The sequence below is a fragment of the Pezoporus occidentalis genome, unplaced genomic scaffold (genome assembly GCF_034315485.1).
Source record: "Pezoporus occidentalis ecotype Australia unplaced genomic scaffold, CSIRO_AGI_Poc_V1 ctg258, whole genome shotgun sequence".
NCBI lineage: Eukaryota > Metazoa > Chordata > Aves > Psittaciformes > Psittacidae > Pezoporus > Pezoporus occidentalis.
In genome coordinates this window covers 151,522-177,583 of record NW_026914480.1, presented here as the reverse complement: position 1 = coordinate 177,583, position 26,062 = coordinate 151,522, and the positions used below count along the sequence as shown (strand labels likewise).

At 48.2% G+C, this 26,062-nt stretch overlaps 1 protein-coding gene across 10 annotated transcripts in view; it reads left to right on the top strand.

The window, feature by feature from the left end:
- ZC3H18 (zinc finger CCCH-type containing 18) overlaps window positions 1-23,945 on the top strand; it is a 47,175-nt gene extending 23,230 nt beyond the window's left edge. For 4 of the 10 annotated variants that reach the window (XM_062623685.1, XM_062623692.1, XM_062623691.1 and 1 more), the window contains 10 exons: window positions 8,240-8,440; window positions 9,472-9,597; window positions 11,095-11,196; window positions 12,832-12,975; window positions 14,648-14,800; window positions 17,192-17,352; window positions 17,947-18,143; window positions 19,290-19,386; window positions 21,643-21,742; window positions 23,649-23,945. In XM_062623685.1, the coding sequence (XP_062479669.1) occupies window positions 8,240-8,440; window positions 9,472-9,597; window positions 11,095-11,196; window positions 12,832-12,975; window positions 14,648-14,800; window positions 17,192-17,352; window positions 17,947-18,143; window positions 19,290-19,386; window positions 21,643-21,742; window positions 23,649-23,847 (1,480 nt within the window). In that variant the 3' untranslated portion in view covers window positions 23,848-23,945. The remainder of the gene's footprint in view (window positions 1-8,239; window positions 8,441-9,471; window positions 9,598-11,094; window positions 11,197-12,831; window positions 12,976-14,647; window positions 14,801-17,191; window positions 17,353-17,946; window positions 18,144-19,289; window positions 19,387-21,642; window positions 21,743-23,648) is intronic. The other 6 variants (XM_062623694.1, XM_062623686.1, XM_062623693.1 and 3 more) reach the window with 3 other exon arrangements.
- The last annotated feature ends 2,117 nt before the right edge of the window (window positions 23,946-26,062 follow it).

Here is a 26,062-nt window from a genome sequence, read left to right as displayed (position 1 = left end):
GAGCTGGGGAGATTGAAAAACTGCTCCACAGAGGTTGTGCAACAGGCCACGAGCTTTGCCAAAGGCAGAGCTGAGGATGTCTGTAATTACAGGTAGATGCCAGTCTGTCCATCAGCTTGAAGCTCGCTCAAGTAGAGGCTGGAACAAACTGATGTACAGACTGTGGATTTGAAAGGATGAAAGAAAATGAAAAGCAAATAGCCAGGAGTATGGAAACAAATTCTCCTTCCATTATATTGAAAAGTAGGAAAGCTTAATCTGATCTCTAAACAACAGCAGAGCAGTTATGGGTAATAACACAGAGGACTTCCTGGCATCACTGGTTGCTACAGATGAGGAGGATTAGAATTTAACAACAAACAGTGATTATAAACCCTAATGGACTTGGTGGCAAATGCTTCTCCTTGAACCTTTTAAAAGAGGCTGCAGTGTTTAGGCTTCAGGTAGGATTGTCACGTGTGGATTGGGCTCTTCTCTTTGACAGAGCATGCAGTTGCTGCTTTGTGCTTTGGGTTGGTTTTTTTTGCCACCCCCCCCAAGCTTAAGATGAGCGCTCAAGTTTATGATCTGAGATTGCAATGCTAGTAAAATTGTTCCTCCCCCTCCTCCTCCTCCCTCCTCAGGCATTGAACACTTAAAACAAGCCAGGACACTTTATGATTGACTGGAGGGATAACTTGGCTGTCTGGCCTCGTGTTCCCCATCTCCAGAACGAGTTCTGATGCCCCAGGCTGTGACTGATTTTGCTGAGTGCAAAATTTCTCGTTTATATCTCTGTCTTGCCACTGTAGCTCCCTGCTGTGCAAAGCATTTTGGGGATAACGAAATGCCATGAAATGTTAGTTGAAGAAACTTAGAGCAGTGCAGGATGTTGTTACCCAGACTGCCAGACTCAGCTGCAAGCAAAGGCCCTATCCACAGTAGTATTACTTTGCTTTAATCCTTCTATTGTTGCATAGGTCTTTATCCTGCTATCACTCAAGTGAATCTGATTGTTTCAGGGTCACATTAAGCAACAGTCAGTGTCATGGGACCTGATAGCGGTTATATTTCCAAAGCACCAAGGGGTGTTGAGGAGTTGGACCCACTGGTGAAAGCAGCAGGCTCAGTATCATTGCCACATTTGCTTTGGTGGCGCTAGGTGGTCCTCAACCGTGTAAGGAAGAGGAGGGAAGCACTTCTGTGCTGCAGGTCTATGAGCTGGATGCTGTTTCCTTTGCAGGAGATGCTGTGGGCCCTGGTGAGAAGCAGCATGGCAAAACGAGCCTTTGGGTGAGGTCTCTGTCCTCTCCAGGCCTTGAAGTTTGTCCTGAAAGCTGACCTAAAAGCTATTTCCATGCAGACAGGTTTGGTCAGAGCCTATGATAATTCTGCGCTGGTGCCAAGAAGGGTGAGGACAAGGTGGCTGTTGTCTTCAGAGTTGTTCCAGAGGCTGACAGGAGGTGACAGCAGCTCTGAAGCTGCCAGGAAGGAGCAGTGTCTTGGTGAACCATGCCGTGATTATCACACACACAACGGTTGTTTTTTTCTGGAATGAAAAAGACTATTGATGGAGTGCACTTATGCAGCCATTAAGATACAGAAATAACACCTGCAGGCAGGGACACAGTGACATTTAAAGCAATGTCAGAAAGTAGCAAGTCATTAAATCCTTTGTAAAACCCTTCAAGCAAGGAGCACTGTGCTACTTTGCAGCTTCTGTTAAGGTGTCAGTAGCCCTCAATTGTGAGATGCTATATAAAGCTGCAGACCCTGGGACAAAAGATTATGCTATCACACTTGTGTTGTTTTTCCAAGCTAGCTCAAGTTGACTAGCAGAAGGTTGTTGTTAATCTCTGGGCTGAGCAAGTTAATAAGCAGGATAACCTGGAGTCTAAAATCAATGAATGCAAGTTACCCAGGGCTTGCAAGTTAGAAAGTGATGGAATGAGGTTGATTAGATAAAGGAGTGGCAAAAGTAAGGGAATGCAAATGGAGTGATTCATGACTCTCTATGTGTGTGATCATAAACCAACTGAACTCGTTTTTTGGAAGAATCTGTAATTCTAAGTGTTCCTGGGTCTTCATCATCTTCTCCAGCAGCTTCTGATGGTCTCCCCATGCTGCTGTCTGGTTCTGCTCCCTGGTTTTTGTGGGGGGTCTCAATGAAAGCAGCTATTACTCAAATAGAGCTAGGTGTTTCGGTGGGCTTAGCAATAGCATCCTATCCTGTTGCGTAAAGGTGGTGTGATAAGCTGGTGGATTTTGTCTTCTTTCATGTTCCCCTGTGGAAATATAGTCTGTTTCTTAAAAGAAATCCTCTGTTTGTCCTGACACAGGAGGGAGAGCAGGCAGGAAAGACAACTCTGTGCTCTTCCTGGTTTCGAGTCAGGTACTGGGAAGACCCTGCAGTGCTCTGAATAGGTCTTACATCCACGAGAAGCTACCAAGGGGGAAAAGCAGCCTCTGTCAGGAGGCATAGGTTTGCTCTCAAGGCGTCTGCACCTTCTCTGGGCAGCTTCTTAGAGTGAAGATAGCAAAGAGAAGCAAGTGGCCCCAGGCTGTTTGGTTTCCCGTGCTGAAACAAGGGGGTTTGACTCCAGCTGGAGCAGAGCTCTGGGCCTCCATTGCACACAACAGGTCTGCTATGCTGCCTTCAGCACTGCCCCATGCAGCACTGCTCAGAAGAGGATTTCCCTGCTCCCCACATGCAGAACATGCCCTGTGCTGACACTGTGGTTCTTTGGACTCATACTTCAGTGCCCTGTATGGTAACACTGCGGTGGTAAGCACCATAACTTGTTTACATCCCTGGTTTTGGGGGTGCAGTTTCCAGCCAGAGCAATGCAACCTGTTTAGACAGCTTCACTTTCATTTCTGCTCACATTTCATTTGGGAAATTCATGATAATTAAAACTCTCCGTGAAGCAAATTGGCAAAACTTCTCAAAGTTCTCCACAAAGCATTTCTGTTGGCTGGAGTTTTCATTAGTCTTCATGGTACTTGAGGTTCTGCCTCCGCTTCCACAGTAGAAGGGTTTCGTAACCCTGAATCAAGATGAAGGGCATCGAGTGACTCAGATGTGCATCTCAAGGAATGTGTTTTTCTTTGGCATTTCAGAGATGGAATTACTGGAAAGATCTCCCACACTGGATTTTATTAAGATCTTGCAAAGACCGGGGCAGAATCACTGCGTGCAGGTACCTCTCATTTAGAGGAGGCTCTCAAGGCGTCAAATGCTCAGCCCTTAGGGTAGATCGCATCTGGGATATGTTTATCTACCTGCTGTGATGATTTCATACTGCAGGTTCAGATTGTATCTCCACTATTTAATTTCAAAGCCTCTCCCCATCTGGCTTTGAAGAAATCTTTCTTTTTTTTTTTTTTTTTTTAAGCAACTGATAACTCTTTTAGATTGAAACATCTTGAGAAAAGCATATTCTCTGCTAATGCTTCCCCAGCATCAGTTGGCACCGGCTCCAAGGTTCAGCATTTCCCATCGTAGCTCCACATAGGTGGGTTTTGGGAGCTCTTGTCCATCTCAGTGTAAGTGCTTTTACTGTGCCATGGACACTGGACACTGCTGGGGTTTATCTTGCAGTGATTGCAGGTCCCTTTGCAGCTGCTTGGGCACATGGATCCGGTCATTCCTCGAGTCCGCTTCCTCTGGAAAATTCCACTGACAGCACAGGGAAGCTGCGGGTGCTGACGCAACGCTTTCCTGCAAGAAACCAAACAGCTTTTAAGTCATCACTGAACTTTCCTCCCTCAGAAAACCGAGCTGTGTAACTGCTGGCCAAAACAGTAGCCCCGGAGCCAGCCTGACGTCACCCTCCACCGTGGGTGATAAGGTTTGCGTTACCTGTGGGAGCCGTGTCCCACGGGGAGGGGGAAGAAAGGAGCCACTTTCCCCAGGAAGCTTGTTTTCCCCCTCTAAGATTAGAAATGCTTTGGTGTCATTCACACAAGTACACGAGGAGGAAAACTTGAGCCGTGCAGCTCCGCTCTTCCCCCTTTGCCTCCACGTCCTTGTTGAATTCAGTGACGTGCTTCAACCAGGGTTTATTTGGGAGCCTGAGCGCGTGCAGTTGGGAGCTGGCTGACCTACGCTGTGGTTTGCCTTGCCAGCTGGAGCTGCCTTTGTTCCTCCTCTCGTTGCCAAAGCCACGTTCAGCTTCAGTTCTCCGCTTGATTGCTGTAATTAAATTCGAGCCAAATATGCATTAACGTGTTCGTTCTGGAAAATAAAGCATTTAGTTATTTTTAAGGTTAAAATGGGCTTCGGAAATAGCTACGCTCTGCAGACCTTGCTCGTGCCCTGGTGACGCAGGATGCAGCTCCTCAGGGCTCTGCAAGGAAATTAAGGTGCTTTTGATCAGTCTGTCTTGTCAGTCTCTTACTCCCTCTCTAATTCATTTGATTTTTAAAGCCTCATGGCATGGGTTTACCTAATTAGGATGTTAATTCTTAAATATTTGAGATGTTTCCCAAAAATTTGGTGGAAAAAGAGACCAGGATTCACACACATGTTTTGGTAGCCTTTGCCAGCCACACTTTATGCATTGGGTTTGCCTCCAGCACCAGCCTGGGTAATTCTGCTGGGTTGAGGATAAGCTCATTTGAAGCACTGTGAGCTGATCTCCAAGCTCACCACCATGAAGCAGTCGAGCTTTTTCTCTCCTTTCCCTCCTCTGTTCATCATGAGTCAGTTCCTGCCTTTGTTCAAACCCTACTGGTTGGATTTGCAGCAAATTGCTTTCGTTTTGTTCCTCTTTCTGTTGAATTAAGGAGTTGAGTTGGCGCCAGGAGAGCTCCAGACAGAGCCAGATCCAGCACAAGACAGGAAGGAGAAAAATCAGTTGTAAGAGTGAAAGTGAGGAGGAAGCCTCCTGCTTCTTGGGATCAAACACATCGCTCAACCCACCCAGCATGAAGCATGCAGAGCAACTATTGCATTCAGCATAGCTCTGGGCAGCCTTCCTGCCTGGTCTGGGCCGGGAGCCACAGGCTGGTAACTGCTGCCTCTTTCCGATGAGCTTTCCTTACAGGCCTTAAGGCTTCCTCCACTTTCACCCCAGCAACTGCCTGGTATCAGTGTGTGGCAGTAAATGTGATTTGGAACACTGACGACTGTGGGCTGCCAGCCTCTAACAGTCTCTCTGGTGAAACTCACAGAGGCTGTAACTGAGATGTTAGTCTAAGGTGGATGGTGAGGATCTTGGCAGTTGCTCCAGTTCACTGTCAGTTCTGACTCCTGAATTCCACTGGGGGAGACGAGCCAAATGGCATCAGATAGCAGTCATTGTGTTAAGTTGAACAAGTTTGTTTGGTGATGCTACACGTTGGGCACGCAGGGAGCTCTTGAGGAAAGACTTTGAAAATGTCCTGACACGAGCATCATCTTTCTTTCTTGGCTGTCATATGGTAACATATTTACTGCTGAGTCAAAAAGCCAAAGCATAACCAGAAACGAGGCTTTCTGTTGTGGTTTTCCTGGGGTAAAAACCTTTCCTCCAGAAAGTGACTTCATCGAGAGAGAATTGCATCAAACCAGGTAATAGGTGCAAGTAATGAGATTTGCTTTCCTAGTCATCTTTGCTCCAAGCTCGCGCCCAGGTTGTATTGTTCAGCCTAAGTTGTTCCCACGTGGGGTTGGAGCTGAGGTACAGCTGGTGTTGTATGTGAATTGGGCAAGTTGGGGGCTTTTGTGAGAGAGACACAGAATAAGTTTGGTTGGAGAGTTTTCTGTCTGAAAACTATTGTTGGAGAGAGGGGCAAGGGTTTTTGTTGGCTTTCACATGTATCACATTGGACACTGCAGTGAAAAGCTTCTCAGCAGGCTTTATCCGGGTATTGAGATGGACACTGCCTGTGCCAACAGAATTTTCCCCCTGAATGTCCCAAAGCATGCAGACTGTGGTCCCTTGGGAAGCAAATCGGAGCGGGAGACAATCTAGTGTTATTCCTCCTTGCATGGTGTTTCTCTTCCTCCATTCTGCTGTTCTTGATGCTGGAAAAGCTGTGGCTGCCCCATCCCTGGCAGTGTTCAAGGCCATGTTGATGGGGCTTGGAGCAAGCTGCTCTAGTGGAAGGTGTCCCTGCCCATGGCAGGAGGTCTGAGCTAGATAAGCTTTAAGGTCCCTTCCAACCCAAACCAGTCTGTGATTCTGTGTTGACTGTTCCCAGCCTTCTTCTTATCTCCTGATTCACACTTAGTTATTTTGATGGTACTCTAAAGGTCAAGATGGCTTCAAAATGAGTTTGTATTACATCTGCTGGAAGGAGAGCTTCACCCTGGCTACAAATACTTAAGTGTTATCAGAGTATAAATAATAAGTCCAGTTTATCTCAACCCCATATTCAGGGTCATGGTCTTCCTCTGTGATTAGATACTCAGATACAGTTGTGGCTGTAATATTTAAACCTAGACCAGTCTACTGCAGATGACTATGTGCTGTGCTAAATAGCGTGCATTAGAGCAGCACTAGAAAGGATGATCATGCTGAGTGAAGATGCTAGTGAATAATGCTGACCCATAAGCCTGCTTGGGACTCTCTCACTAGACAGCAATTTTGTGTTGCTAATACGTAAGTGACCTGTTCTGAAGCTGGAATGAGATGTGTGGGAGAGGTGAATGTGAAAGAAGAGTTTGTCCTCCCGTAAAACTCTGTATATACTGAGATGGATATGGGAGAAATTGCTGGACTTAATCAGCAACATAGGGAAGGAGTAAGATGCTGTGCTGGACTTTAAAGTCAGCATGTACAAGTTCTGGAAGAGGTGAGAGGCCATAAGAGTTCTAACTGTGTTTTAATACAGCCAAGTGAGGAGCAGATGAAACTTGTTAGTGACTAGTGTAGCCTTCAAAGGGCTGCTGATGAAGAGCTCTAATTATCCTGTTGCTGTTGAAAAAGTATTGTGGCAAGAAACTCTGTCCATAGGATTATTAGAAAACTTGGAGGTTGCTTTTTATCTGAAAAGGTAGAGGAAGTTGTGTGGGGAGTGGTTGCTTCAGTCCTGTGACTAATGGGGTGGTACTGGCTGAACCCAGCGATGGAAGGTGCCTTTCCTCCCCCAAATCCTCAGAGATCTCATTGTTTTGAGAAAAGGAATAAAGGCGCTATTACTGATAATTTGATGAGCACAGGAGCCCATAAACCTTTCAGCAAGAACAAGCTTTGCTTAAAACCCAAGAGGAAAGGTTATAAGCAGGTAATCTAACAGTCATATGCAGGTTAGAGTGAGGGCAAGGAAAAATCCCAGGTTTTATCACCCATAGATAAGAGAGGTAATAAAGTCTAGGCCGGAAGAAATTTAACTCATCCTGGAATACTTGAAGTATCCGATGCAGGTGCTGAAAAGTTAGCCCTGAACTATTCTCAAATGGTTGTAGGGGAGAAGGGAACCCCGGGCAACCAAAGCAAAAGAGGAAATAGAAGTAGAGCCCTTGAAAGGCAAGGGAGGAGATGGAGGGTATCTAATATCATAGTTATCAACAACAGAGCACATGTTCAATGGTGTTTGTAAGCACTTAAAGAATAATAGGGTGATAAAACAGCCATTATGAACTACTTTATGCTTAGTTGGTGAGGTAACCATCCCCTTTGTAAGGGTAAAAACAGATGGATGTGTCTTGGCTGTGGACTTGTGACACAGGCCCACATGATGTTCTGATGAGAGAACTGTAGGAGCGTGACTGAGGCTGAATCTCTTTTCTTAATGCCTACTAGTTGTTTCCAGCAGTTTGCTGTATCGAGGCAGTGTTTCAGATGCACGCTTGATGTCCTTAGTCTACCTCTGTGTAGTATTTTCAGCAGCTGCCTACCAGGTTTGGGTTGCTCCAGCTGTAGCAACTTGACATAAGTGTAGGAAGAACCAGATTTCCTATTCCATTCCCTCTTACGTCTGTTTCTGCCCACTCTGTGGAGGCCAAAAACCAAAGCTGAAATCAGCTGGCAGGTTGCTGCTTGGTCAGTACAACAAAGTAGTTGATAAAACTCACAGGTAGTGCTGTTTTGATGGGCTTGCAGTCATTGATTGACAAAATGATAGCTGCTGTAACATGTCATCACTCCAAAGTGATGCTGAATATCTCACAGTGGAGGTTAAGAGATAGTATTGTTATAAATGATGGATTTCTGAGATGTTTTCCTGGTCCTGTGTTTCTATTAGCCTTTATACACATACACACACACACACATATATATTATATATATATATATATATGAATTAATCCTATCTGCTTCTGTCTGCTTTCCAGCCGTCAACCAGAGCCACCAAAGAAGGAGAAGGAGGCAACCACAATTACCACCACTCAGTCGAAGAGAGCAGATGAATGGAAGGACCCCTGGCGCCGATCAAAGTCTCCCAAAAAGAAGCTTGGTGTGTCTGTGTCTCCCAGCCGTGCACGCAGGCGCCGAAAAACCTCTGCTTCTTCAGGGTCTGCTTCTGGCTCCTCAAGGTGAGTGAAGGCAAAGAGCATGTCGCATCCAAGCTGTGTTAATGTGTAAGGGAATGCAGTGCGGTGCTTTCTTGTCAGTGGAAGGTGTTTAGATGTTTGGGAAAGCAGTTTAAGACTCTTAGTAGCAGCTGTGAAGACCAGCATATATAGGTAGTGAGATGGAAGTCAAGGGGAGTATTTAACTGTGGGTGCTCTGTTGTGACCTGTTGAAGACTAAGAAAAGTCCTTGGAAAAGTCACTCTTCAGATAAACTAGACCTCGTTGCAGACCACAAGATGAGTAACTCATCTAGATGACAACTGACCTTAGTAGGAGCAGAAAAAGCTGGAAGCTGTAAACATTGGAGCCTGTTTGCTCCAGGAGTGCTTGGGAGATGAGGGGAGCCCAGGAAGGGCAGACTGATGCTACTAGGGGGAAACTGGGGTTGTGGAGGCTCAACACAGCTTTAGAGGGCTGAAGTGGTGCTTGGAAACCAACGGGTGTAAACTTAAGGGAAATCCACCTTTCAGGAAGAAGCATCCTGAATTTAGGGGAGTTGAGGCATAAGCTGGATGCATTTTCTTTAAATGCTTGAGCTTGAAGCTCCTGAAGAGGGGGGGGAAACGTATCAGAGAGGAATGAGGAACATGCTGAGTTGAAGATATGAATCTAAAAACCAAAGCCCTCCTGAAGCAGATAGCTTTTCTTGCTGGGATCACTGCACCTGAGATTTTTCTGTTATCTCCTGTGTGACCTAACCTATCAGGGGATCGTCAGGTGTGAAGGCATGAAAATGTGTGGAAGGAGTTCCTGAAGAGGGATGGAAAATCAGTAGCTAAGGGAGGGGAGGCCTGTTTGAGAGCACAAAGATGGTAGCAACAGCTAAAAGGAAAGGGTGGATGAAGGAGAAGCTGTAGTCCTGACAGGTCACTGTGGATAAGTCAAGTAGGTTTTGGAGCAGTGTTTGAGAACTTTGGAAGAGCAAACAGGAAACAAGACCTTGGTCTCAGTAGACTTCTTGATAGGCTTTTAATCTAATATGTTTCTTTCAGGTCCTCTTCTCGTTCATCCACCTATTCTGGTTCAGGTTCCTCACGATCTCGTTCCAGATCATCGTCTTACAGCTCTTACTCTAGTCGCTCTTCAAGACACAGCTCTTTCTCAGGCAGCAGGTCCAGGTAATGACTCCTTGGATGTGGAAGTAATGATTTACGGCTTTCCAGACACTTGCTAAGAGCTGCTTGTGCTGCTGCTTAAAAGCAAATAGCCAAATCTTGAAATAAGACACTCAAACCACTTTTGTGAGTGAGGGAAATACAACAGACTGCAAGGCAGCCTGCTGATTTTGTTGTTGAATGAAGCACATACATCAGCCACCCCCTTCTCGCCCCAGTGCTCCCACCCACTGTGCTGTTGTGGCTAGGTTCTTTCCCATGCCTGTGGTAGCTGAGCAATTGTAGAGCCTGGCTGAGATGAACTTTTCCATCATTTGCATTTTATGATTGGAAGAAGTTACCGGTATCTCTTCTCTATTGCACTGGAATTTCTGTTTAAAGAGGCAAATCATGTTTCTTTATTAAAGCAGTTGTGTCTTGTAATAGTCTTTATACTTCAAAGTAGCAGTTCAGTGTCCCATGCTGATTAAAGGCTCGTTTATTGCTGTGCCACTTCCTTGCCCCTGCAGACTGTAAGTCTGGAATATGCATAGTGGGAGAACTGGCTCCTTAGGCACCTCTTCAGAGCTGAAATCACACAGATGCCCAGAGTGGATCACACAGTTGATGTCAGTGTTGGAGATGTGGTTTCTCCCAGGAAAGGCTCAGGTGGGAATTATCTTGATGCAAGCACATAGTGTTTCTGGGGAGCAGGCTGGCCTTCCCCCATCCACCACATCCCTTGGCAGGACAGCACCAGGCAGAGGTGACACTCCAGTTAGATGCCTCTGTGGGAAGGCAGGAGAGTGAGGAACACCCTAACTGTTCTTCAGAAGGCAAATTGCCGAGGTGTCTGGCTTTCTGAAGTACTAGGCTGCAGCAAGGGTACTTCCAGCCTTGGTGGTGGGATGAATCACTCCAACGCCAGCATCTGGTGAGCTGTGTAAGTGACTTGCTTCTTTGGTCAGTCCTGATCTTGGGAAACAGCCTTTGCCCTTTGATCTGTTGGCTTTGATATACTCTGCTTGTTTGGGGTTTTTTTTAACCCCTTTGTGTTCCAGAAGTTGTGGATACCCAGTTAGATGTATTATTGTCTTTCTCTCGAGAGTTTTCTTTTTCTCTGCGGTTTAAAGGGTAAACTGTACATGGAGTTACAGGAATATAACGGAGGTCAAAACAAATCATGCTGAAATTGCAAGTCAAAATCCTACTTGTTTTCCCTTTATTTCTTCCTCAGAAGAGAATACAGAGAGTATGGAGAAAGCCTCGGGTGTTGGTATGGAATATCTGAGTGCCTCTCTTGCAGTCAACCCTATTTTTGACTTTTGTTTTCTACTTTTGCCACTGTTCTGGTGACAGAAGTTAGTTCTGTTGAACAGAATCCAAATATAAAACTAGGATAACCTCAGACCCACAGGAACTAGGTCCTGGAATGCAGTCTCTAGCCAAAGGAGGGGGTGATGGCTGAGTGCACCAAAAGCTGTCTCCAGTCACAGAGATCGATGTGTCCTTTCTTTCTAGGTCACGGTCCTTCTCATCTTCACCCTCTCCTTCTCCAACACCATCTCCACACAAGCCACTTGGGAAGGCTAAAGGGGATTTATTACCACCTGCTGGGAAAGGGTAAGGCTTCATCTCGATTCTGGTAGAGCAGTGCAGAAGAAGCTCCAAACAGGAGCCCAGTCCCTGAGTCAGACCCTTCCGGCCTGGTTGACAGCTTAAGGAAGAAACAGAAGGTGGAAAATATGACCTGTCTAGAAGAGCGCTTAGCTTTGCATATTTAATTAAAAGATGACACTTTTACTTATTAAATCCAACTGTACAAGTAACCTTAAGTGTTATATGTATACGTGAGTGTTTAAACACATGCATGATTTATTACTCAAACATTCTGTATGCACAGATATGTTTACACAGGAGCTATAAGAAAGTTTAGTTCATTCCTGTACTGTGGCTTTAGTTAATGTACAGCCTTGGAATAAAGAAAGGGTTCAGCTTCATCTACTTTTACATTTGTCACATTGATGACAAATTAAAGCAGTACTGTAGGGGTGAAACTGTTTTTGGCAGATTATCCTAGCACTCCCGCTCTTTTAAATACTTGAAGCTGTTATTTCACAAACTCCTGTAATACATAGTAAATTATGGATACGTTGGTGGTGACACAACACCATAGTGATGTCACCTCTTTCAAGGTGACCTGCAAATAGATTACACCATGGGAATGCCCCTGAATTCTCCAGAATACAGGACAATCCCCTTTGCCACACTTCTTGTACCTAATTGACCTTCCTTTGTTGTTTTTTCCTTCTCAATTCAGAGGGTTCAACCCTTTCAGGACATGCTCTCTGCCTGCAGCGATGTCTTTACACCCTTCTGGTGCATATTGCAGTGCTGGTTTGGTGACACACGATACCAGCCAACCTGCACTAGTATGGGGATTGTTTTCGCTGCATAACACTGCATGTGCTTAATCCTGTGTTCTGCAGGGAATAAACACAGATACCCTTAAGCACAAGAGGAGGAATTAACAGTCTCTATTTTTGTATGCAGACGGCTGCCGCCTCCCCACTTAATACTAGGTGTGACATCAGTGCTGGGGATGTTGAGGAGTAACCAGCTATTAGAGCAGAGATTGGAGTGCTCTGAGCCCAGAATTGAGCAGTGCTGAAGAGCCAAAGCACAACTCACATAGTGGAGGGTAGATAAAGTCTCAAAACAGTGTGTAGCGGTCCTGTGCAGTGGTGTTACCCACCAAGCATTCCACAGGGAAACTCAAGCCAAGGATGGGTCCTATGGGATCCATCTGCATACACAGGCTCTTTTGTACCCTGATCTTTGTAAGAGAGTGAAAAAGAGGATTTCTGCATAAACTGTGTTTGATTCTGAAACATGACTGGCAGATTTTAAGTAGGTGTATGTGTTTTGGATAAAAATGCACAGTCAAACAGATAAGAAACAGTGATTCCACATGGTCTACTTCAGCAGTTAATTACAAGTCAAATGTCTCCAAAACTGGCTGTTGTAAAGTAACTTATGTCTGAAAAGGTGACTTGATTTAGAATGTGGGAAATGGATCCCTTTAGGGGGATCTGCGTTGAGTGTAGTTTGGTGATGCAGCAAGTGTCTGTAGCTACAGTAACCTGTATAACATTCAGTCATCAACAAACACGAGTGCATTTCATCACTTTTTGAGAACATCTGTGGTCTGTACCTACGGATTTTGATGACAAAATCATGAAAACGTTCCTTTTGTAGTGAAAAATCTGTGAAGAAACTAGCTGCCCTTCCAGTCCTTCAGCCACTCACTAAAATTACAACAGCTGCACCTGAGCCAGCCAAACCCGGGGATAATCGAGAGGCAAGAAGGAAGGAACGTCAGACCAGGACTCCACCCAGGAGGTAAGAAAGCTGTGGGGTGGAGTGAGGCTTGCTCTCCAAGTAGATACAGCAAATCCTGGGGTTCTCTCAGGTGTCTCCGACTGCAAGGGCTTTTCAGTATTAAAGGAGAAATCTGTTTCCTGGGGCAGGAAGGAAATGGGGAGAGAGGGAAGGAATTGGGGGTGATGCTAGTGACTAGCCACAGCGAATGGCTCCTGCCTCTGAAGGCTGGTTGGGGAATGAAGTAGGTGGAATACATTAAATGTGTCAAAAAGTAGGGTCTGCAGTGCAAAAAAAGGCATGTTTCAGAGCCACTGGTTGCAGAGGCCATGCAGCAAGGAAGGAGGGGCGTGTTTGGTCCAGAGAGCAGACCTGATGTGTTGGAGTGGTGAGCTTTGTGGCAATGGGTTTGGACCATTTACTCAATGTCTGCCAGTGTGCAGGGAGTATTTGCGTGGTCCTGGGAGCTGGTTCATCAGCACTCATCCATCAGCACTCAGTAGAACTACTGCAGGACAGGAGGGAAAAGTCCACTACTTTCATTCACCCCCATAGAGAACTTGCTGGCTCTGCTTTGTCTTCCTAGCTTCATCCTGTGTGACTAGGTTGAATGCTTCACGTGTCCTGTTCTGTCTGTCCGTCCTCTTAACCGTTTCTGTTGCCTTTCTTCTCCCTTTGCATTTGAAATGAGAGAGACTTCTGATTTGTTTCAAGCGAGAGCACTTGTCTGTATTTAAACATGCTTATTGGCCTTAATCCATTGTACTGTATTTGAATAGACTATGTGTCTAGTCTATGGAACCAAAGATTCGGTGCATAAGAAGTGTATATATTACAAATGCCTGGTTTATGGGCACACAAGGAGACTGATAACGTGTTATTACTGCAGTAAGGCATATATGCTTTTTCTAGAATGGAGTTTTCCATCATGAATGTGTCAGTGTGTTTTGAAGATGGCTGGAAATACTGTTTCCACTAAGGTTTTCAGAAGCATTCTGAGTCAGTTCTTCATTTTGTGCAGGATTACATCTCCCATTTCTTCCCAGTAGCCAGAGGCTTGGCCTCTGAGCAGTTATGTGTCCATAGGTGAAAACAGATCACAACAAATTATTTTCTCTAGAAACTCCATTAGTTCTAGTTCCCATTTCACTTTAACTGGTTAATAATAATGTTGGATATCTTTATTCTTTATTCCAGTCATGGGGTTTGGGATCTTGTTTTTCCGTGCTTATACCCACACAAACTCCAGTGTCCTCTAATCTCCCTGCTGTGCAAAAGCCTACAGCTCTGTTTATCTTAGTACTGGTGTGTTAGTCACAAAAAATGGGTATGATTATTTGTAAAGCCTGAAATACAAGGTAGTACCGCTGTGTAGTTGCAGTTAGCAATTTCTCTCAGTAGGAAGCATTTGCTCCTGGTATCAGTACGGGATTAAGTTACTTGAGATCATTCTGTGCCTGGCTTTCATTAGCATTATTCAGTCTTGCATAAAACACCTGCTGTTCAGAAAACAGATGCTTCCTCAGGACTTCAAAGGTTGAGAAGAACATCTGAAACAATTACACATCCAAAGCACTGATCTCATGTGTAGTACAGGACTACAGCATCATGTTCAAACTGTCCTTCAGCACTTCCTCCCAACACCATTTCATGACAGCACAGCAAGGTGAGGATGCCATTTGCTGTCTTGCAGGCGGACCATCAGCGGCAGCATCAGTGGCAGTGCCAGCAGCTACAGCGGTTCCAGTTCCCGATCTAGGTCCTTGTCTCGGTCTCTCTCCAGATCTCATTCCAGATCATCATCTGCCTCAGTCTCCCATTCTCCGTCTGGGTCCAGGAAGTCCAGGTACAGCCTTGATCCTTCACAACCTTTGTTGAAGTAGGAGGAGATTATAACTGTTGTTCACTGTTGTGGTTTTCACAGCAAAAGCTCTTAGTAGCTTCAAGTATCAGAAGCTGTAGGTAAATAGGATGTGAAACAAGATTGTTTGTGTGGTGTTACAAATCCAAAGTCCTGAATCATGACAGTAGTATGACATTGGTAGCGTCCTTGTGCCTTATTCAAGGAAATAATCTACCATGTGTACCAAGCTGTCCATTTTTTTTACTTAAATTATAAACAAAATACCTCCTTATAGCCACGGGTGATCCCACATCCTAATTTACTTAGCAGTTAACAGTTTCAGGCTATGGAGCTTTGCTCTTCTAAACCTCTGCTACCTCTGATTACTGAATGTCCTTAGGGAAGATGCTTGGCCTGTCAGAAGAGGCAAGTCAGAAAATACCTAAAAGGCCCAGCTAATGATATTTTTACTTCGCTGGCAAAGTTGCATGGCCAGTTCCCTTTGTGTTTAGCCCCAAGTGAATAGTTACATGGCTGTTAGTCTGTGGGATTTGTAAACAGCTAACTCCCTCCAGTAAAGAGTGATGAAATAAACCTCTTTCAAGTCCTTCATTCATCTGTTTTGCATCCCTTCACACACAGAAATCCCTGAAACCTCACAGGCAGCCTTGAAACACACCACTTCCCTGTGACACGGTAGACCTGTAGTGTAAAACTAGTGGATTAAGTAGGACTTTGACTCTGACCAGCAGTAATTCACATGTCTGAACTCTGTGAAACTCCAAGGTTTAACATCCGTGTTATTTTACGGAAATACAAACTTGTTTACTACATGCTTGTCGCGTTCATCAGATCGGGCAGGGGTGATGCAAGAGGTTCAGAGAGCGCTCATGTGCGCTGGCTCTGCACTGCGCTGGGCTTGAGAGGAGAAGATGGCAAAACTCACTGCAGGTGTTCTTTGTGTGGCCCTGGGACTGTGCTTGCTGCTTCTTCAGGTGTGTGGGAAAGGGGGAAATGGTGTATGCCCAAACCAGATTTGCTGTCACAACCTCATAGCCAGGAGCTGTCCTGGAGAAGGAGTTTCTGGCCCATCCAGTTGCCATTGCAACAGTCATGGAATCTTTTGATGGTTGAGTGGTTTGGGTTGGAAGGAACCTTAAAGCTCATCCAGCTCCAACCCCTGCCATGGGCAGGGACCCCTTCCACTGGAGCAGCTTGCTCCAAGCCCCTGTGTCCAACCTGGCCTTGAACACTGCCAGGGATGGGGCAGCCACAGCTTCTCTGGGCACCCTCACAGGGAAGAGCTTCTGCCTAAGAGCTCATCTCAGTCTCCCCTCGGGCAGGTTAAAGCCATTCTCCTTGGCCTGTCCCCACAGGCCCTTGTCCAGAGCTCCTCTGCAGCTTTCTTGTAGCCCCTTTGGGTTCTGGAAGGCTGCTGCTGTCTGTCATGATGCCAGCAGGTAGAGACTTTGCAGCTCCTTCCAGAGCTATCCATGCTGAAGCTGCTGCAGCCCGTTCAGTCATTCCCAAGCCTGCTCCAATGAATGATCTCGGACCCTGCTGTTAGGGCTGTCTGGAGCACAGAAGTCTGTGTGGCCTGCAGAACCTGCTGGAGAGGCTGCCTGAATATTCATGTAGATGAAATACACCTGGTCCTGCACAATGGTGGCAACCCCAGGTAGCTGGGATTGTTGGAGTCGCTTCAATATAGCAAAGCTGTGGTGGTGGTGTGCCCCTGAAGGGAAGTCTGTCTGATGCATAGCCCTGTATTTTTGCCTGTTACATTTCTAAACAGAAATTCTTCTTTAATATGATAGTTGTCTGGCACAACGTTGTGAATCCATAAGAAGATAGCCATCTTATACACACTATTAGAAGATAGCCATCTTAAAAGCATCTCCCCTGTCATTATCAGTTATGACTTTATGTGCATCCTCAAAACAGGCAGCTGGGCTCTCCTGTACCCTGGGGAGCTGGGCAGGAGCTGTGGCTGTAGGATTCCAGGGCTCTTAAAGCCAGCCTCCATGAATAAACGTGTGCCAAACAACAAAAACATTGCCAGAGAACCCTTGACCTGAGCCATAATACTGACCTGTGTATAACAGTGCACACCCTGCTTTCACTTTTTGTTTACTTGAGGAAACAGTGACCTGTTTATATATTGCCTTAATCCTGTTTATAAATAAACAGTACTTTCTAGGTTTGCACCTAACACATTTGGCATGTCTCTCATCGTCTGCACCCCAGGAGGCACAGCCTTTGTCTCTCCCTGATCATTGCCTGCCTTAGCAGCTTTCTGACATCCTAGCAATGCAGGGCAATTGAGATGAAGATGTCTGCCTCATCACTGCCTGGTTCTTGTTGCATTTGTAACGGGCTGTTGGCTTTTTGCAGGTCCCTGAGCGTGAGCAGCGTTTCTTCTGTCTCTAGTGCCTCCTCCAGCAGCAGCTCTGTACGCAGCGCCGACTCCGAAGACATGTACGCAGACTTGGCCAGTCCTGTCTCCTCAGCCAGCTCTCGATCCCCAACCCCAGCACAGCAGAGGAAAGGTAGAGGTTCCTGGTTTGGGATTTTCTTATATGAGCGGTCCTGGGAAAAGAAGGGAGGGGAACAGAGATCTGGATATGGCTTCTGTTGGGTTACTACAGGCTCTGAAAAGATTGGTGAGCAGAGGCTGACTTTTGTGACTGGCGTAGAGTAGGGTAGCCCAGAGGCTTCATGTGAGGAGGATGAGGCTTTGGAGCAAATACACATTTGCATCCTTCCATCCACATGTCTCTAGCTGTAAAGATGCTTTTTCCTGCCTGGAAGTTCTGCCTGATGCTCCCTTTCTTACCTTCTACTCTTTCACCCTTGCAAGGTGATGCTAAATCTTCTGCGTAACACCAATACCATGTTGCTGCTCCTCTGTTCTTTTTAGACCGTAGCAGAGTTGGCAGGAAGAGCCTTTTGTTCTTTGTCTTTCTAAGTGTCCTCTCTGTGGAAATTCTGGTTTCCTGAATCTTTTAACCTTGGGGCCACACAGTGTGCTAACTGGTGTGGGCTTTTTCAGTCCCTGGAGCAGCATCCTCTTGCCCTGCCCTCCTAAAGAAGGTCAGGCAAAAGGAAACCGGTCACAAGTCACTACATTTGCTCTCTGGTTTCAACAGGAAAGTCAAAAAAAGAAGATAGCACTAAAGAGGAGAAGCGGAAACGGGATGTGCCTGGTCAGCTCCTGAAGTCAGCCAAGCCCAACCAGGGAAGCAAATTGCAGCAGCTCCCCCAGACCCAGCAGCCATCAGCCCCCCAGTCTCAACAGGGAGGCTTCAGCGCTCACAAAGAGATCAAACTGACTCTCTTGAATAAGGTGAGAGGGGTGGGATGGCTGCGATTCCCTCCACACAGGGGTCCGAGGAGCGGATGGGATGGATGCTGGAGCTCAGGGCTGGCAGGGTTGATGCTCCAGGCTCCGCGCTGTCGGGATGAGCTCAGCCGGGTAGGTCTGCAGCTGGGATTGAAGGGCGGCAGACAGAACCAGTCTGGCAGCACACACCCTGTGGTGGCTTCAGTTTGGGACTGTGTTGGCGGCTCCCCTGGGGCACATTCCTGCTGCAGCTTTAAGGGCTCTTACCCACTCTCCTGAAGGCTGCAGCCGGAGCACGGAGGCGAAGGCGTGCGCGGTGCAGTCCCACATGTGCCTGCTGAAAGCATGCTTCCCGCATGCTTCCCAGCAAGCTCTCCTCCCACTGCCCGCTCCGGAGCGAGCTGCTGACAAGTCATTAACTGAGTCAGGAGATAAAAGTGGCAATTACCTCTCCTCTATGGGTTGCCCACACTTTCTGCAGGGAGCCTGCTTCTTTCCCCCCCTACAACTGAGCCTGATGCCCCAGATCAGTGCCTTTGGCTGAGATTGCAAACCAGATCATATGGGAGAGTTTGGCCTCTTGGGGTTTTGTTGCTGGGGCAGGGTGTTGGCCCCAGTCACATGAGTAGGTTCCTGGTGTTGAAGCATTAATGTTGTTTTTCTGACAGTCCAAATTCCCCGTTGCAGTCTAAGGCTGCAGTTTTCTCTACTTCCCTGTGCTATGACGTGAGGCGCGTTTATCGAGTCTGTGAAGCATGCTGCATGGGGAGGAGTGTGCCATGACACATAACTGCTGCCTGGCAGGGTTGGATCCTAGAAGTAAGGCACAGTTCCACGTGCCTCCTTGACATTTGCTATTCTGGGTGCTGCTGGAGTAAAGAAAACTCTGCAAAATGATGATATTTTTCTGACCGTTATGAAAATAGCCCCAGTGCCAGAAAATGGTGCTTATTTGCTTATGGTGGTAGGGGAATTACATGGTGCCAGTGATGGTTGGGGCTGGTATGCACAAAATGTTTAATAGGAGACACGCTTGCATGAGCCAGCGAGTACACCACGGGCACCCATCACAGGAGATATCTCTGCCTGCTTTCCTCCCCAGAGGGAAGTAGCTGCTCAGCTCCATTGTCTGTTTTAATTCCATTTCAGGCAGCTGACAAAGGAAGCAGGAAGAGATACGAGCCAACAGACAAAGACAGGCCGAGCTCTCCTCCAGCCAAACGGGTAAACCTGTCGCCTGACAGAGGTGAGACATCCCAGGGGCTCCTGGGCTGGCTGGGTTCCTGCTCCACCGCTCCAGGCGGTGCTCATGCGACAAATGACCCGTGAAAGTCTGTGCTGCAAGAGTCCATGCTCTGGAGAGGTTAATTGCAGGCATGTGTCCTTCCAAAACCTCAGAGTGTGCGATTGCCACCAGATAACGCGGGTGTATTTGCTGTCCTGCTGTGAAAACACGGTGCAGGTGAGACGCTCTGGTTTGTGAAGTAAGCGAGGTGAGGTCAGCCCTGGGCAGCCAAACCCGGCCTTGCCTAGCTGCCTTGTGATGCACATTGAGAGTGCCTTGGCTCCACTGTGTCTGTGTAAGTCCACTGCATAGAGAAAAACAAGAAAGCCCTCACTTTGAAGACACAGTGTGCTCATCTCTGCTGTAACTAGATGCATCTGTCCCACAGCAGCCTCCTCTTCTCTAGTAACATCATTGGATGTGGCTGGGGAAGTCAAAGGGTTTTCCCTTACTGTATCCCAGTTTTCTATGCCTCTCAGTCTTCCTGATAGAAAGGTTTGTGGCAGTGCTTAGAAAGGGAGCACAGGCTGCCAAGGCTCCAGGATGGATGCAGTAATTGGCTCAATCACCTGTCCTGTGAAATGAGGTGATTTCCCCACCTGTGTGTGACACAAACCTGATCTGCCCTGTATGTTTAGAAAGACAGCGGGCTTTCCAAGTCTTCTCCTGGGTCTGAATCGTCAGCAGCAGAATGAGCACCTTGGAAAACTGAGCTAGTGAGCCGTGTCAAGAGGGGGACCTAAATGCCACACTCCAGCCTTTGCTGTCACTGCTAAACACCAAAGTGGGGGGGGGAGTTGTCAGCCTGGTGTTGACGTACAAGCCAGCATTGGCACGTGATGTTGTTTTCCCTGTTGTCTCGGCTGTAGGTGTATCTTGTTGACTCTGGGTACCAGCCAGAAAAAACTTCTGTGCTAATAGCCTGGTTGCATTCAACTCCTGCAAAGGCAGCATGGAAGGGACTGGGTGAGGTTTTAGTTCACTGGGTTCTAGTTCACAACTACTGCTGAGCTGCAGACAAATGAAGGGGCAGACCTAGCAAACTGTGTTGATTTTATAGATGCATAGGTATAGATGTAATTATACAATTTTATTTGCTGTCTCTACGTTATAAAACCACTCTAAGGAGTAGCAAGTGGGACACAAGCCCAGAAGGCAGCTCAGCCTCACCTCCCAGTGGCAAATGTACCCTTGGACTGAACTGGGACTGAGCAAGAGGCATGCTGCAGCATGCGGTTTGCACTGGTGTCCCAGCAAAAGCTGAACTGCTTGTGCCCTGAGTCTCACTTCTCTGTTCTGTCACTGTGCTGTGATCAGATCTGCAGTGTCTGTGGCTTTCTCACAGTGTCAGTCTTTAGGAGCAGAGGGCTGTCCTAGCACACACAGGTGGCCAGTGCTGCAATGAGGAACTGGGCACCGTTGCTCTCTGGAGTGCTACTGAATATGAGGTTAGCAGCCACCAGCATCACTGTCCCAGTGCAGTACAGCAGGGTGTGTTGTTCAGCTTGTCCCTGGGACTCATGGACAGCCCTGCAGGCATCGGGCTGCCTTCCAGTGGTTGCCTCTTTGTGCACTGGGATAGCAGTGGTTGGGAAACCCACTGCAGCAAAGCTAGGTAATGCTGCTGCAGGACCCTGATGGGCTTCCCACCACTGCTGAGTCCATTTGGGCAGAGCATGATGGTTCAGTCTGTGCTGAACACACACAGGTAATGCTGCCTGTGGGTTTGCTGGCTCCAAAAGTAGCATAGCTCACCCACCCATCACTCTTTAAACCAATACACCCTGTTAGCTGGCCAGCCTGGAGCTAGCTCAGGTGCCACAGTGCCCGTTGTGCACAAACTGGATAATGGAGCACAGACTGCCTGCAAGGGCCCACCCTGCCCCGCAGGTTTGAGAGCAAAGCATGGCCTAAAAGCACCGTGGAGCAGATTTGTTCCAGCAGCCAGAGGGTGAGGAGAGGACAGTGTGGCTCCCTGCAGGTGCTGTTTTGTACAGCTGACCATGGGGCACAGCCCTGCCTAGCTTACCTGCTTACCCTGGAGACAGGGTGCACAATGGTAGGTGTGTTTTCTGGCTGCTGCTGGACTTGGCCTGTTGTTGGCATGGTCTGGTAAGTCTGAAGAGAGCATCTGTACACTGAGAGGTGGTGCAGTAGGCTGGGTAGGGAGCTGTACCTTGGTGATGAGTGGGAACCTCTCAACTTTTCTCTTCCCAATAGGCTCTCGTGACAGGAAGGCAACTGGGAGACTCTCTTCACCCAAGCAAGAACGACAGAGAGGCCAGAACACGAAACCTTCCCCTGCGCAGGCAGACAGGTCAGTGCCCTCTTGTTCTCATGGGTCAGGCTGGGGCCCATGCTTCTCTAGCATCTCAACCCCTCCTCTGAGGCTCTCTGGCCATAGCCTCCAGTTGCCATGGAGGCACAACAAGAGGAAGGACGCCAGGCTCCCTGGGTGGGAGCCAGAGGTGCCCAGGGGTTCATGTGGAAGCCACTGGCTAAGCTGTTCCAGCTCGGAAATGAGCAGGAGCCTGGGGGTTTTCTTGAGGTCAGTCCCAGCAAGAGGAGCCAGCTGGCTAAGCTGTAAGCTCAGTCATGCCAGTGCCTCTGCCTCTCGCTAGCACTGCATAGTGCTAATGAGGAAGAAAGTACAACCCCATCCTCCTGCTGCCACTCTTCTTGTGGCACATTGCTCAGGTGCCCAATTCCCTCTTTTCCATAGCCTGGCAAAGCCTCAGCTGCTTACTCTGCTGCTGTGAGATGTTAAATTGTGGCCCCTGCTTGAGACTGGGTGGTGACTGGCCCTGGCTTTGCGCCTTCCCATTCCCTCCAGTGATGGGTGTCCACCTCCTGTGGGATTTCTTGGTGGCCTGCACCCACTGCTGGGAATATCCCTTTGCAAAACTGGATGTGTGGCTCCAGGGGCTTTGGGCTGTGCTGCACTCAGAGCCCTTTGGCTAAAGAGTTGTGGAGCACCCTCTGCGGCACACCTAAAGCTTCCTCAGTCCTCCTTGCCCGTAGCCAGGCAGTGCTGCTTTGCATGTCTCTAGTGTCATCTCTCCAAGGATCTGTGAGCCAAGGGATGCGTCCCTGCCCCATGCCCCTGTTCCCAGCCTGGGGCACAAGTGAGCCTCAATTTCTGTGTATCAGAGCCTTCCCAAATCAAAACCTGTCCCCGGCTGCCACAGCCCTGTCCTCCTTCATGCCCTGAGGTCCTGTTTTCTAGCAATGTAGAGAAACCTCAGCTTTACCAGACCATGGTGTTGGCCTCATCCTTTGTTATTGACCCTCATCTGCCTACTGCTGTTTGGGTTGGCAGTGTCGTGTGGTGGGTTTGGTGTTCCCTTTGCCCAGACACAAGGTAGTCAGGGACACATTGGTATGCTCTAGGGTAGCCCAGGGGTAGGTCTGTGTTTTGTTTCTGCTTGGGGCTGTTTGGGTCATGTTTGCACAGCCACACTTGTCTTAAGTGTAATGTGAAAGGGTGGCATTAACAGAGGGGATGGTGACTCTCACCGCTGACATCTGGCAGCAGCACTGGTGCTTTCCCGAATGGTCCAAGTCATTAGAGCCAGCCAAGGCCACACTGTGCTCTCAAGTGTGTCACCGAGCTGGTGGTGCTGCCAAACCTCAGCAGGCTTGTGCTTCCTGGTCCTGTCATCCTCCTTCCCCCATGAGGATGAGGGGAAGTAGTGGCTTATGGTGGGAAAATCCACAGGCCAATTGCCTCCAACCCGGTCATGACCCAATCCAGGAAGAGCCACTGCTGCCAGTGGCAGGGACTAGTGGCTCCCTTCCTCCCCACATGGGCTCAGCCACACTCCTGCAGCATCTCACAGCCCCAGAGTGCATCTCTGCGTGCTCCCCACAACTGCCACATCCACACTAGGGCAGGAGCTGCTGGGATTTGACACCATGGGGATGCTCCAGGGCTGCTCTGCACTTAACCTGTGCTGCTTTCCCCTCTTCCCTTGTGTCCCTGTGCACAAAGCCCCAGTGAGCTGCTCTCAACAGCCACAAGCTGTCCCAGCCCTTGGGAGCTGGATTTAAATCTTGGGATCCCCTTGGAAAAATTGATCTTTTACTGTTTCAGCCAGTTTTCCAACCCCTGTTTCCTTCCACGGGCACTTAGAGCGATGATTCCCACTGGAGCAGATGGCAGTGGGGTTTGTATCCAGCGTGATGTGCTGCTCCCTCTCACCACCCTCTCCAATCTCTTCCAGGAAGCGCCAGCTCTCACCTCAGTCCAAGAGCTCCAGCAAAGTCACAAGTGTACCAGGAAAAGCCTCGGAGCCAGGCCCCACGGGTGCCAAAGCGGGCAAATCCAGCACCCTGTCCCGACGGGAAGAGCTCCTCAAGCAGCTCAAGGCAGTGGAAGACGCCATCGCTCGCAAGCGGGCCAAAATCCCAGGGAAAGTATAGTGGGAAGAGCCCTGGTGACTGTTGATCTTTTTATAATGAGTGTCAAAGCAGCCACGTGGGGATTTTGCAGTTCTGTCTTATTTTGGCTGCGATTCTTTTTAGGGAAAAAAAAAAAAAAAACAACCAAACCCACACAAAAAAAGAAACCCCAAAACCATGAAAACCAGATTGAAGTTTTGTCGACCGAGAGACATCTGCTCCAGGAGATGCCCCATGTAAATTATGCACAGAGGACTCCAGCCTCCCCCCACGTTGGATGCTCTCACTGTTTCCTCTGATTCTCTCTGCCCTCTCTCCTCTCTGCTAGCCTTGAGTTGTATTCTCCTAGTTAGCCCTGCTGTGTGTTGAGTGTCTTCAGCAATGCAGTTCTATATACTGTGTAATGAGAGAGCTGAAAACTGCTGTGAACTGCTGGCAACATCACCTTCTCCCCTGCCCTTCCCCTCCAGGAACAAAAGTATATATATATTCTTGACTAAAGTCTCATTGGGAAAACGACCTGTCTTATTTTGAGCAGCAGAATGTCTTAGTTGATTCAGGAGAAGCCCTGAAAGTGTTGGGGGTATGTCTGTCTAACAGAGAGGGTCCTTTTCCTCTTGGATTTTTATTTTCCCCCCCCCCCCCCCCCCCTTTTATTTTTTTTTTTTTTTTGAGGGATTTCCGTGAAATAAAGTATTTTGATAACCAGTTCTTCTTTTTCTTGTTCTCTGTCCTCCCACTCACTCCTTTGCCTTGGGGGACATGTGCCCCCCCCCAACTTTGAGGTATGTAGTTTGTCATGATGTCCCTATGGTTGCATTGATTCTGCTGCCACCACGAGCAGCCCCATGGAGCTGGAATTGCTGCCATGTTGCTTAGGGGGAGCCATGTGTCCTTTTGATGCAGGTGACACGTACCCTGGACCCCATGGGTCCTCTGCCCCTTCACCCAGTATGGAACCACTATCCCACTGGTATTAGATGGTGATGGGGGGCCTCTCTCTGGGCTGGGCTTCACTTGGTGAAATTTGGGGGTGCTTCTGGGTTTATCCAGCTGTTTTGGGGATACCCCCTGTGTGTTGTGATGGGAGGTTCTGCCCTTGCTCCCAGTATGGAGCCAGTACCCACTGGTATTGGATGGTAGGAGTGTAATAAACCCCTCTGCAGGCTGGGCTTCACATGGTGCAATCTGGGCATGCCTCTGGGTTTATCCAGCCCTTTGTGGGTCCCCAGCTGTGTGCCTTGTGCTGTCTGCTTGGGCAGCGTGGCACCTTAAAGGTAACTGCTGAAATGGGTGCAATCCCCATGCTTTTGGTAAAAAAGCAAAGGGTGGCTGTGCCTGGTCCTGTAAACCTTTCACAGATGCTTCCCAGTACTGTTTTTCGCACTGTACTGGGCTCCTATAGGGATAAAGCCTGAGCCCTGACCCCCAGTCCTTTCCCTGGTGGACCTAGTTCAGCAGGAGGTTGCTTATGGAACAACCCAGGGGAAACAACCCTGTGCTCATCCCTGGGCCAGCTCCCACTGCATCCTCCCCTTTCTTCTCAGCACCATCATCCTGGCATCAAGCAGGATGATGATGCTGGACCGGGCAGCATCAGAGGGGGCAATCAAAGCCACTGCCCTTTCCAGTGTTGCCCAATTTGGGACTTCTACTCTGGGGATGTGATGGTGATATCACTGTGGCTCTTACGCAATGGGGCCATGGCCTGGGGCACAGGGATCATGTCCCTGTGGGTCATGGGAGAGATGGGGGGGTGCTGGTGGATGGGTACCGCTGCAGTGGGCACAGGATGCCCTGGGTACCCATCCACCAGCCCCCCTGCAACCCATACCACGCATTCCCACATCACTCCATACCCATTATAGGTAGCCAAACCAGTCAGCACCCCTTTCCCTACACGTCTATACATGCCTTATCACACACGCACACACACACCCCCCTCTCCATTCCCATCCATCCTCCAACCAATTTTAGGGATGCTGGGACTCCATTTCCGGGCTGGAACACGCGGGATTGAGAAGGAAGTATGACAGCCTGCGGGGAGGAGGAAGGAGCTCCGGAGCTGGAGTTTCCAGGTGTGTGTACATCACCTGCCCCAGCCCTATATAAAGGAGGCAGCAGCGGAGGTGCTGCCACTCGGCCGCCTGCATCCCAAGGGTTCGGAAGGGATTCCCCCCCTACAGCATCCATCACCGTGTTCCCGTGCCCTCCTCATGGTAAAATTGGGAACGGA